This window comes from Amphiura filiformis, chromosome 5 (genome assembly GCF_039555335.1).
Source record: "Amphiura filiformis chromosome 5, Afil_fr2py, whole genome shotgun sequence".
NCBI lineage: Eukaryota > Metazoa > Echinodermata > Ophiuroidea > Amphilepidida > Amphiuridae > Amphiura > Amphiura filiformis.
In genome coordinates this window covers 54,954,154-54,967,561 of record NC_092632.1, presented here as the reverse complement: position 1 = coordinate 54,967,561, position 13,408 = coordinate 54,954,154, and the positions used below count along the sequence as shown (strand labels likewise).

General features: G+C 36.3%; 1 protein-coding gene across 1 annotated transcript; it reads left to right on the top strand.

Moving 5' to 3' along the window:
- The first annotated feature begins 65 nt into the window (after positions 1-65).
- Positions 66-11,868, top strand: LOC140153387 (nuclear nucleic acid-binding protein C1D-like). The gene is made up of 6 exons (XM_072176127.1): positions 66-264; positions 3,957-4,023; positions 5,524-5,579; positions 9,034-9,088; positions 10,017-10,088; positions 11,242-11,868. The coding sequence occupies exons 1-6, from the start codon at positions 94-96 to the stop codon at positions 11,292-11,294; spliced, it is 474 nt and encodes a 157-aa protein (XP_072032228.1). The 5' UTR covers positions 66-93; the 3' UTR covers positions 11,295-11,868.
- Positions 11,869-13,408: the final 1,540 nt, after the last annotated feature.

Sequence of the window (13,408 nt, the reverse complement as noted above, 5' to 3'; positions counted from 1 at the left end):
TCGTAGTAAATAGTTTTAAAAGAGATAGTACATGTGAATTTATTGATACATGTGCCAAAATAATCCGAGTGAAAGAAAGAAGCAGAAGACAAAATGGCGGCATCCATCGACTCCACGCTTTCAACATCCGGTGAGAAAGAATCTGCCGAAAATTATCCTAAAGAAATAGCTGCTAGTCTTAAAGCGTTTCAAAGTTCACTTGAAGATGTAGATGAGGTTTTGGCACCATTAATGAATGCTTCCATGCCAGAGATTCATAACCAGGTAAAGACTTCTAGTAGCATATAAGCTTAAAGGAATAATGATAAGCTTATACCATGCCATGGCTTACTCAGTAAGCTTGCAGTGCCGTGCCCCCGGTGTTGTCACTTCCTATTCAAAGGCGTAACGCATGATCGTTCCCAAAGTCAAAAATACCCCCCTATTTTGCGCGGTTTCAAGAACATTTTCAGCATTTGTTACCCCTATTTTACACAAAAACAGGTACAAATTAGCCTTAAAAATTACCCCTATTTTTTGCATTTCAACATGTTCAAGTACACTTTTACAAAAGCACCCCTTTTTTAACATTTCTAGAACACATACCAAGAACACAGCGGCCAAACTGGGAAGTGAGTTCCTGAATATTACTTGGAATTCACAAAAGTTTCACAAAAGTGACATCCGGGAGTAAATTGAGCAAGAAATGGTATAATGATTTCAACATCAGGATTCACAAAATATACCATACCCTATTTTTTAATTTCGAGTACACCGTTGTCAAAAACAACCCTATTTTTTAAATATCGCGAACATAGTTTAAACATAACCCCTTTTTTCTCGAAATTGGGAACGATCATGCTTACACATAGTCAATGTTAAGTGATAACACCGGGGCCGTGCCGTGTGGCTCCTGGTGTGGCTACCATGCTTCTTCTTCTTCTTTTGGTTAAGTCGGTAATTAAGGTGCACAATGTTCATATCACACCAACTGAAATGACCTGGTGACTCGCGTGAAGATTTAGTGACTTAAGAAATCCTAGAATGCTACTGACACTTGAGACTGACATGACTATAAAAAGTATATGGCTTTATTTAAAAATTAAATCAGCTGAAATTGGGCATTCCATTTCGTGATCCACAGCATCATTCATTACCCCCCCACACACACACACACACACTTTCTCCAAAAAATATATCACTGGAAACCTTGGGCTTTGCTCGAGAAACACTAGCTACGAATTTGCTCACGGATGCCCTCGCAAGCTTTGCCGTTTATAGTGAATATTTCGAACAACTCTACATAATGTTTATATGTATATTCGTTTTATAGGAAAAATTATTGTGAAATTCGAAAATACAACACATTGTCTAGTCTGTGGAGCACAGTGTCATCGACCCTATATCTTCATGGCATAAATCGCCATGGTAGGTTGAATCCACAGCCACGATTGGCCATTTGGTTCAGACCTTTGAAGCTCTTTGAGACGAAGAATTAGTCGAGGACATGACTAAGGCTACACACAATAGCCGGGTTATTGATCTTGGTTGTGCGTGAACTGAGACTATTATACCTATAATAGTCTCAGGCGTGAATAAGCTTGTATACCCCATTGAGGTCAATGGTCATCGACTTTTATACTGCCTAGTAGTGAGTGCAGCTGTACTACACGCTGTAGTACCATGCTACACGCTACAGGACCAACGCAATATAAAATTAGAGTTTTGGTCAAATTTTGAGTTCAAAGCGCACGGCCAATTTTCAAAGCGCATTCTAGCGACTATCATATCTGTTCAACACGTATTTTCAAGTGTATGAGACCACATCTGGTTTCTTGAGAAAAAATCATTTACGGGAGATATTCATCATTTTCTAACCTGGTATACGAAGATTTTCGTCTGATATCAAAATCGTGCATAGCAATTCACGTGTATCGATCCCGTGTATTCATTTTAGTGTCTCTGCTGCACCAAATAATTATTAGCCAGGCGGTGTCGGTGTGTGGAGCAGTGTAATATTACACATAAATCATGTAATGTAATTGTAATACCGTACTTGCAAACACAAAATCAGAATCAACTGAAATATTGGGAATAAGCATTTTTCGTGGCTATCTACTGAATCATAATTTCATATTCACAAGAAGAAGATGATTTTGATTTGATTTGATTGTTCGGGTTTTGACAACCCTGGATAACCCAAGAAAGCCTCTATTGAAGCTTATTTCCATTGGGGTCCATTTGAACACCGGGACGGGTTAGGAACAGTCAGGGGTTAACACCCTACTCTTTTCGAAACTGGCAGCGAGATACATGTACAGGTATGACTCTCTGTACACGGGACCGACGGCTTAACGTCCCCTCCGAAGGACGGAGTACTTTCATGATTCATTTACCCAATTCTAAATGAACCATCGGGAGAGCGGAAGTCTGAATTTAATCTACAGAAGTTGCCAATTAATTTCAGACTTTTTTTTCCAAGTCAATATCCCAGCAAATCGCCACACGCCGAATCGAACCGGGACCTCATGCACTAAAGGCAAGTACCTAACCATTGCGCCACGCTCTCCCTAGGTCAATCATGAAAATACTCCTGTAAATTATACAGTACATGTACCATTAGTCCATATTATCATGTAACCTAACCCATATTGTCTCAAAGGTCATTGATTACTTTTTTAGGGTAATTTTTCAAAACAGTAAGAAAATATATAAATACTGTATACAATTGAATACATGAATACAAAAGCCACCTAAGTCCATAGGAAGTGATTTTGAGAGAAAAACCTGTGTATCATTTTAATTCCTTCAGTTAGATTTACCTGGTCAATATGGTAAGTTTTACGTGCAAATGAGTGGATTAACCTGTATTAGGTATGACGATTAGCATTTCAGGGACTTCGTGGGGTTCATTTTAAATTTTGGACTTAGGTGGTTTTTTGAATCATATACAAAGACAACAATGTTAGAATGAGATTACCACTAGTAAGATAATACAAAATAAAGCACACAGGTATGTATAATGTTGATAAGCATTCTGCCATGTAATATAAACCACACACTTTCCTTTATTAAACCCATTTTTTGTTCAAAAGTCACTCTCTAGCAATGAATGTGTTACAAGTGGACTTTTATACATAATGGATTTCAATCAATGTGTTACAAGACTCAAATCATGGAATTGGGTGATTCTTTCATACATGCTATTTTTCACATGCTTAATAGACACAGAGAATGAATTTGAGTTGTTCTTTCATACATATGACAGGCCTATGTATAGCAACAATTTCCCATGCTTAACTCAATTTGGCCAAAGTATGGACTTAGGTGGCTTTTGTATTCATATATTCAATTGTACATACATTTTCTGAAGGGAAATTTCATGGGAGAGTTAGATGAGAATCAAAGGGTATCCGGTATAAAACAGCATGTCTTGGAAGATAAAAAAATGAAAAAAGCAATCTTTTAGCTGACAATTTCGGTCTGGACAACTTCACACTACCCCCTACAATTTTGGATTCCTCATGCAATTTCCTTTCAGGCATTGTATACTTTGTATGGGGTGGGCGTGCATATTTAAACTTTTATGTCAATTTCAAACTCGAAAGGAGTTTCGTAAAATGTATTGAGGTGATTGCATTGAAAACTATTTTCATTCCCCGGGTTCATTCCGGGGATTAATCAGTCCAAAGCGCTGACGAGCAAACCAATTTGTCAGAGGTTGGCATTGTTAATGACACTGGAAGACTTCAAGCAGAATGATGACACTGATGTAGACTTAAAGCAAAATGATGACACACCTGCAATTTAAATGCGCACAACCCACACAAGTTTAGCAACTTGCGGAAAACGGTGACTAAAGTCATCAAACATTCAGAAGGTTCAGAAGTGTGAATATAAAGAGTGTCAGCCCCTTGACATTTAGCCTCTCTTGCAAGTGATCAATAATTATTGCTGTATGATTTTTATCATTTCAGCTTACTCCATTAGACAGAGCAAAACTTGACTTGGTATCAGCATATGCAATCAATTCCTTGTTTTGGGGTAAGTTGGGTACAATTACCGAATAAGGTACAACTTGCTAGATTTGAGTCCAGTCCTCGTTTGTGGAGTTTAGGGTTAGGGTAGGGCAGCTAGTCTTGTAATAAGACTAGAGTTGTACCCTATTCGGTAATTGCTCAGACAGTTGATGTGTATTCTTTTTACAGGCATGTGTGAGAGATGATTTCTTGGATTATCTACCATTGTATTATTCCAACATCACATGGCATAGCCAGGGGCAAGCTATCTGTCCCCTGTGCGGAATAATTGTTTCAAGTCTTTCGCTATTTTGGCTAGTTGCTTCTTCGAAACTACTGGGATCCACTTTTTATGTGGGATTGACCGGCACTATACCAGTGCTTTTCACATCCCTCTGTTGCTTGGTTCTTCTAATTAGCGGATCATATACATAGAGAGTAACTCCTGGCGTACCGATTGACTACATTTTGTCCCCTCACCTTTTTTATCCAAAATGTATCTCTGATCACCCTTGTTTGCTGTTTTTCATCTTTTTGGGTAAAAAATGGATCTTGGGAGCAAATAAGAGCATTCAGGAAAAAACAGTAGTCTTTTGGGTCGCACATGAAGCTTATCTATGAGTACCGAGTGCCCCTGGGATAAATTACGTCCTACATGCAATAACGTTACTAACCCCAGTGCAAGTTGATAATGAATGTATACAATGTCAATCAAAAAATTTTTAATGAAGATTGGATCAAAGTTTTGGTTTTTGAGAGCGCTGTTTAGAATGTAGAAATGGTGTCTAGAACAAAGTCAGGCTTGTAAAATATCTGTCAGGCCTGTAACTTTAGATTTACATGGTCAACTGGCTAGCTAGTGTCTCAAAATGTTAAGGTACAGCCTTGGTTGCTGGGAATCACAATGCTAAGTACTGGTCAGTATGTGAATGACAAAACAGTTAATCGAGACATCTGGAGTTTTTACTTAGACTATGTTTACGATCTTCTAATTAGAAAACAACCAAGCAACCGAGGGACCGGGTATGCGAAAAGCACCAGATGCACCTTGGTCAATCTCACAGGAAAAGTGGATCTCAGTATAGTCATTTTGAATAAGCCATCAGCCAAGTGAAAGTCTTAAAACAGTGAGTATGTTAAATTTTTGGCTTTGTCAATCAAAATTGCTCCAATTTAATCTACAAGTACAATTCTACGAATGCATCTATATCATAATACAATGTACAATGGTAACTCGTTAACACAAACCCTGTTAACATGAAATTCCTGATAACAAGAAGTACGTTTTCAAGTCCCAAGCATATGTGCCACATAAATGCCAAACCCCATGAACTTTGTGTTAACGAGTTGCCACTGTAATATGTTTTACTGAAGTGGTGGAGGCATCCAAATTGATGCTTTGCGTCAAAAAGCATGTTTCTAGTTTTTTTGTTAGTGTTTTATTTTGAAAGCAAGAGGTTGTAAAAGTATGCAAGACTAGTGGTTTCAAATCTCTTGTATTAAACAGTACTCCCTGTTTTTGCAGTTTATTTAGGTACCCAAGGAATCAACCCAAGAGAACACGCTATTCGTCATGAATTGGTAAGCAGTTCAGGTCAAATTTCATGTTTGTCCTTTGTTGTTGTCTTAAAAGAAGAATATTATTTTATGCTGTTGTCTGTCAATATTCTTGTTCGAAATAACTGATAACAATAACAAAAAATGCAAAACATTTTCATGCCTGAAGAAAACGTAAAAAAAATATCCGTGCAGTTGACATGCATTGGCTCAGCCTACCTTTCCATTACTTTAAAAAAGGGCAATCGAGATCACGGTTGTTCGATGTATATAGAATTGGCTTCATTATTAAGTAAATGCAAACTATATGTGGCGCTATTTATCATAAATCATATTTCTTAATTTGCAAGGAGTAGGTAATCAATACTGCCATTAAAACAATTGAAACAAGCAACAAAGAAATTTTGTAAACATATTTCATCAAAAAATAAAAGGAATTATTTGTATTGAACGCCTGAAAGAGTAATTTACTAATTTCCAGTATCTAAATAGTGCCACCAATCTTGTCATAAATAGATACATTTTATATCCGAAAAAGCTTTAAAATGGCTGTGAAAGTGAATAATAATGTAAATAAGGGGAAATGAAAGTTGAAAATGGTTTAAAAGCATCTGTATACATTATCATGATACCACTTTAAGCTGTTTAAGGTTATACAGGATTTTGAACTTTTGTGTAGGCAAATTGGCTGCACGTAGCCACCTAAAATATTTTGTTTTTCAAAAAATAAACATGGCAGGCCTAAAAATCATACTTCATCTTAAAGTTGACACTCTAATGATTATTATTGTAATACTTTTAACGTCATAGCTCATACACAAATGTACTTTGTAAGTGTTTCAATTTTTGTTCAATTTCATGAGCATGAGGTTTTTTGGGAAAGAGGCCAGGAAAATATGGGGAGAGGGTCCGATTTCATTGCGATTTTGCATATGTGTTACAAACAAACCAATGAAATAATGTACCTATTTATTCTTTCGATAGGTCCTCCTGATTTAAAACAGTAAGCTTACATGTTCACAGAATGTCAATGAAAATGATGGGGTAAATGTCGTCTTTTTTGCAACAACAATATTAATTTAGTGTGCCAATATATTGACACAATTATTCCCTACATTATTTCTTTGAAGTATCAGCTAACACATGCATATCAAAATTTTTTGAATCAGCTACGGGAAACATTAAAAATTATTTATTTCATCTCAGCATATCAGGCCAAATGGTCCAAAATGGAGTTCTGAGATATCCACACATTTAGTTTCAAGTACTCACATTTTCTGCTATTTCACAGTATCAATTCACAATCCCATAATATTCCAGGTGCAGTGCTCCTGTATTACTACTGATAATCCTTACTGCATGGGAAGTATCAATTGATTTTCACAAAACTTGCAGAAATTGACAAATTTCTGCCAAAACTTCCACACTATCTATTATCATGTTCAAACCATGTGCTAACTTGTTTACAATGCTAGTTAGTGTTGCCAGGGCCAAGGTGATAGTACTTATTTTATTGATTTTGTCTAGTATAGTGCTGGTTGAATACTCATGCTCCACTGTGCATATGCTTCAGTGATTTTAGCAATCAAATGAAAATGATAGGGTTGCCAGTTCATGCACTGGAATAATAATCACTATAAGGGGCACATCACTAAATAAATGTCCCATTGAAATACATGTGAAAATACAATAAAGTAACTAGGTGCATAATAATTATGAGTCCTGGGGGAGGGTAGAGTGGGGGAGGGGGGAGCAGTTTTTGGCAAACATTTACAGTGCATCTTTATATGGCTTAGGAAACACTAGGCAGTATAAAATTAATGTTTTGGTTCTCGTCCAGAGGATTTTCATGAATTGATGAGGGAGGAGGTGTTTTTTTTGTTTTTTTTTTTCAATGTAAAATTAGCATTGTCAGTAGTTTTCGGTCTTCTCCAACAGTGCTCGAGGAAACGATGAGGCCCTTTTTTTTTTTCAAATGTGAGATTCTGAGGATAAACCCCTTAGAGTACCACAAAAAGACTTGGAAGTGATGCTTGTTCTCTAATAAACTAAGTCTAAAAAATTGAAAAATCTAAAAAAAAAAAAAAAAAATCTGACAAATCCCAGAAATTGAGGAGGGAGAACACGAGAACCAAAACATTAATTTTACACGGCCCTACAGAAACATTCAAATCTGCATCATAATATCTAGGCCATTTAAAGTTTCCACATTGGCAAAGTTAGGCTGGCTGAGAGCAGGGCCAGGGGAGGATGACAGGAAATATTGGCATACCTTTTAAAATCTAACCCACGGGCCCCCCATGTATATTTGGGATTCACCCTTCCAAAGAAAATGATAGCCCCTCACACCTTCTCTTTCTTCCATGAGTTACACCAAATGCGGAAGGATTTAGTGTAGTGTGTCTTTAAAAAAGAATTAGTGCTGTGGGATATCTAGAGCAAATATTGATACACAAAAATAATTTAAAAAATACTTCGTTGATACAATTTTTTCAATCTACATCTCTGAGATGTTTAATATATACATATACTTCATAAATAAAAATTAAAAAACAAAAGACAAGTTGAGTGGAATTTTCACCCTCCGTAACCTTAAGCCTAAAATTGGGCTGTACATGATGTTTTGTTTGAAAAACTAATAAATGATCACATCAAACAACCGTGAGATGCATTGGATGATTTTGGTAGAATGCAGGCCTTGTCTTTTGAGGCAGGCGAGAGCGATCACTCGCCATCATTCTCCTTAAATGAAGTTGAGGAGAGCTTTTTATCACTCGCCTCCATTTGGTGTAATAATAATACAAGTGATTAAAATCACTCGCCTACAGCTCACCTGACAAGTTTTGAGGAGAGTGATTTGTCACTCGCCAGCAATTTTCAAAAGACAAGGCCTGATTTAAAATGTAAGAGCAGCCTTGGGCCCTTTTTACCACTAAGGGCTCATTTTGAAATTCCCTTACACAGTAAGGTGTGCGCCATCCTGCAGCTTTCCTGTGCTAGCCTTCTTTTGTTAAAATCCTGGGCAGGGTGTATCACTGATGCATATAATCCATCCGTTTTATGACCGAGCTTTCCTGAGGCGCGCGCTTAGCGAGGGGAATCCTGCCTTCTTTCTGTGTGAAAACGTGGTAGGGTATTTCAATATGAGCCCTAAATGCATGTCTCTTTGATTCAAACCAACTGACTGCATTTCAATTTAAAAACTTTTACATATTTTCAGTTGCTCAATTATCAATTAATTAAAATATGCAATTAATTACATATTGTTTTATTATAGCTGGAATTACATAATCAAACTCATGCAAATGCATTTATCAAGATATTGTTCTTGCCATATCATGGATGCAGATTCAGGTTAATTAACCATTCTATATTTTAATTGGCTTTTCATTGCTTTCACAAACTGCAATGTGTAACAGGTGCTTTGTGTGGAATTTATAATTTGCCTACTACATTTGCATTTTAATTTTCTTTACAGGGAAGAATACAAAAATATATGAAAAGAGCACAGGAAATTTCTGACAAACCAAAAGGTATGCTCATAATCTGTGAGAGTATTACTGTGTGTATGTTGTATGTTCTCTTGCTGTGTCTATCTGCAGCACTAACTCTCACCCTCCCTCTCTCTCCCACCCTATATGTGCCATTTCCAAAGCTTTATTTCAATGAAAAACTAGTCAATAATCTCCCTTGCTTGTGGCTATCTTCTTTGCCACCACTCTTGCACAGCCACCGTCATTTAGCTTGATCACATCATATTCGATAGCACTAGCAGGTTGTGGTATCTAGCTCCAGTGACACTTGATTTCCATGGACCTTTTGGATGTATTGAAATAACAGTCTGAGGCTATTGTCGGACATGGTGATACTAGGCTTCATTCTGTACAGTATGCATAATGTTATAGAGGGCCTTACTACGGGCTGTATGCATTGTAATGTACAAAAAGTAGCCTGGGTTATATGCAGTAACTGATGAACTTCTAATTTTGTGGGGTGATAGAGTATGGTCACCTTGTATGCTCTATCGTTTGTGTTGTGTTATTTGCGCATTTATGAGTTGTTAACCAGACCTTCATTTCCGAGGAGCTCAGTTGCACCAGAGTTCCTACAGCTCTTCTTAAAACAACATTTGAGGAGTATAATTTACTGAGCTCCTAACTACTTGAATCCCTAGAAGTTTTAATACAGATATTAAAAAATTGAGCTCCTTGTTGAGCACCTAAGTAAACTCATGAGAGTGATTAACAGAGCTCCTGCAATTTTCAAAAATGAAGGCATGAATGCCCTTATTTGCATATTCTTTGTATTTACAAACCCTTATTATTTACAAACCTTTGTTATGGGCTTCGTAATTACGCACTGTTTAATTCTAGTTTCCTTTAAATAGTCATGAAACCATGAACATGCCATAGCTACAAACTGGTACAAAACTCGGTTTTCTTGATATTTTCTGTCCTATAGCTCCAAGAGTTGACAAAGATGCAGCCAAGAGATTTATAAAGCACTCTATACCAAACCAACCTGGTGATAAAGGTAAGGATGACAGTATGATATCCATTGGGTCTAATCATGTCGGAGCAATGGCGGTGCCAGGGGAGGTCATGGGAGGCAAATGCCCCTAGTCAGATCTCTTCCCAGCCCTAGTAAAAACCCAAAATTACGGAAATTTTCACTTTATACGGCAATTTTCAGCAAAGTTTGTTGATTTTCCACCCCCTGAAATTCACTTTCCCCAAAAAAAATACCTGGCGCCGTCGCTGTGTCAGAGCATTCACTCAAAGCACTGGCTTACATGTGGCATATTCTTTTTAGAAGGTACAGCTCAAATGCAGGCAGATTAACTGTCTTGACTGCACAAAACCTAAAATGCAAAATTTGTTATTGTTGTAGTACACAGAAATGATATCATTGATTGTTGAGTTGCAAGAATTGAATTTGATTTATGTAAGCAAATTGAATGAATATCAACAATATTAACAAATGTGCCATGTGTATGTTGAATATGTGTGATATAGGAACGTCAATTTGAATACTGGAAACCAGATTTTTGTAATTGGTATAACAATCAATTATGAAGTCTTTTCAAAACACTTAATTTTATTTAGCGGTAACCTTTATCCAACAACTGAATAGACTATATGCAGTCACTATTTCTGTCTGTATGGGGGTGAATATGTGACCAGACAAAACCAGGAACACGTCGCAATTTTGTGATGATTTGAATAAAAATGTAAGCATGGGACAATAAGCATTAAAATGATACCAAAATTATATACATAGAATCAATACTTTTCCAGATATGGATGATTTTGTAAATGATACCTTAATATTTTTGCCAAATTGCTATTCTGAGTATGGGCTAATTAGTTTCCTGCTTTACACTGGATTGAATAGGGATTATCGTGTCAATTGTCAATTATTGATTAAATAAATCTCTTTTTGAAAGTGCACTTAGTCCCAAGGTCAAATACCATGAAATTAAGAATTCCAAAATTTGAAATTTTTTTATGGGAATGTCATCTTTATCTTTAAAGGCCTATAACTCAAAAACATGCCTGGCGACTTGTTCCGGGATTTGTTGGAGCTGGTCACATATGTGTAAAAGTTTCACAAAAATGAATGTTGCTATTTCAAGATATAATAATGATCTGTTTGATCATTGTTTTTGTATTAATTTTGTTTCTAGCTACCAGGAAGAGGAAAGCAGATGAACAAGGTCAAGGGTCAGCGAAGAGGTGATACATGTACCAACTGGATGTAAAAGAAAAGCCAAACTGACTTCAGTATTGCAACATGTACCCTTTTCATTTATGGCTTATCCAGCAGCAGCATCAGGAATTTTTATGGGGCTTACATTTTCCTAAAATGGGCAATTATGGCCCAAAATAAACACAGCCAAAAAAGAAAGTCTCCAGTAGTTCCATCCCCATTTAATCAGAGTCTGATGAGTTTATGGCAAAATAATTTATATAATAGTTTTCTATACACTTTCCTTCAAAGGTTGATACCAAATTTGATATCAAAAGTTTAATCATCATGAGCATAGAAACCGTTGTTTGGAAATTCGCGCAATTTTAAAAATGACATAGGGAATTGTATCACATAGCAGAACTAGCGTGAGTGCCAAGAATTACGTCGCCTGAATAGGCCGGCAGGTTAAAGGTTTACCCATGCATGTCAAAATGCAAATCAAATACCCGCTCTTTCAATTGTGCGCAGGCAAGTGTGCAATGATTCCTGTACGGGTTGCTTCAGGCCACATAATAAGCTGATACCATGCATTGGATTTTGCGTGGTCAATTGGTAGTTTGTCATTTTTAAAATTGCACGAATTTCCAAACAACGCTCCTATGCTCATGATGATTAAACTTTTTATATCAAATTTGGTATCAACGTTTGAGGGAAAGTGTATAGAAAACTATAATATAAATTATTTTGCCATAAACTCATCAGACTCTGACTAAATGGGGATGGAACTACTGGAGACTTTCTTTTTTGGCTGTGTTTAGATAATTTTGTTCTGGGGAGGGAATCAATTCCATGTTTGAGTGTGTCCCTTGTGGCACCACTAAAATATAAAATTATTCTCAGTGAACTTTAAAGGTTGGTATCTTGATATAATAATATAGGAATCAACAAACATCGCAGAAACAAAATTCATTGCATGTATTTACTTGTAAAAAAATTAAATAAATATTTTCTTGTAATTTGTTGGAAGTAGACAACAGTTATGAATGTATTTTTGATGTAATAATTGTTGTCGATAAGTTGATGGAAAAAAACTTTTATTATTTTGCTAAAATCATGTGAAATCATCGGTTGTAGGGCCAAATGGTTAGAAAATATATGGTTGCAAAAATCTTAAAATTTTTTCTGATTTTTAGAGTAATTTTAGCCTCCAGGAAAAAAAATCATCGCTTGACCAATTGACCCCACTTGAAAGGTCCGTCCGCCCGTAGAACAGGGTGTTGTTGTTTTTTGTTGCCTAAAGGGGAATGTCTTTTGAGGCGAGGGGTAGCTTCATGGGAAATTAAAACTTGACTTGACACACACACAAACATTGGAGCCGAGTAATTTATTTATTAAGCAGTTTTGCCATATTTCTTCTTATCCTGTCCTTCACACTCTCAGAATCTGACAAAGTGACAAAAGAACAATGAGGGTCACAATAAATTAACGGTAACATGCACAAAGTTTTGACATTTGGGAATTATGTTAACTTTATATCAATTGTTAAATTTTGTGGATAAGATGTTTGTGGTCATTATTTAATTGTTTAAGGGGGTACTACACCCCTGCCCAATGTTGTGCCTATTTTTGCATTTTTCTCAAAAATTATAGAGCATTGATGACAAGTAAGATATGTATATTATAGGGCAAGGACTACAACTACTGCACTGGAAATTTTATTTCAGCACAGACAACAGTTGTGGAGTTACAGTAAAAAATGAGGGAAAACCAATATTTGATCAATAAATCAATAACTACTTGCCTTGAGTTACTGAATTTTCAGTGCAGTAGTTGTAGTCCTTGCCCCAATAATATACATATCTGTCACCAATGCGCTATAATTTTTGAGAAAATGCAAAAATAGGCACAAATTGGCCAGGGGTGTAGTACCCCCTTAAAGATAATTTATTTTACACCCATGAATGTACATTATTGAAAAGTAGTTATTTATTGTTTCTCATTTTTTCCAATTGGCTTGTCCACCAATTGATCATTTTCTTGTGGTTTTATTATATTTTATATTTTTGTATGAACAATCCAGATTGAAGTTCTCTCAATATGCCAAGATTCGTAAAGTAATCTGTATATGTCAGTGAGTAAGATATCACAATACAGTGCTAATA

Excerpts from the sequence above, each read along its gene's own strand:
- LOC140153387 (XM_072176127.1), top strand. The coding sequence starts at position 94 with ATGGCGGCATCCATCGACTCCACGCTTTCAACATCCGGTGAGAAAGAA. Across the intron at positions 4,024-5,523 it reads AATCAATTCCTTGTTTTGGG|TTTATTTAGGTACCCAAGGA; the intron begins GTAAGTTGGGTA and ends CTGTTTTTGCAG. Across the intron at positions 10,089-11,241 it reads AAACCAACCTGGTGATAAAG|CTACCAGGAAGAGGAAAGCA; the intron begins GTAAGGATGACA and ends TTTTGTTTCTAG.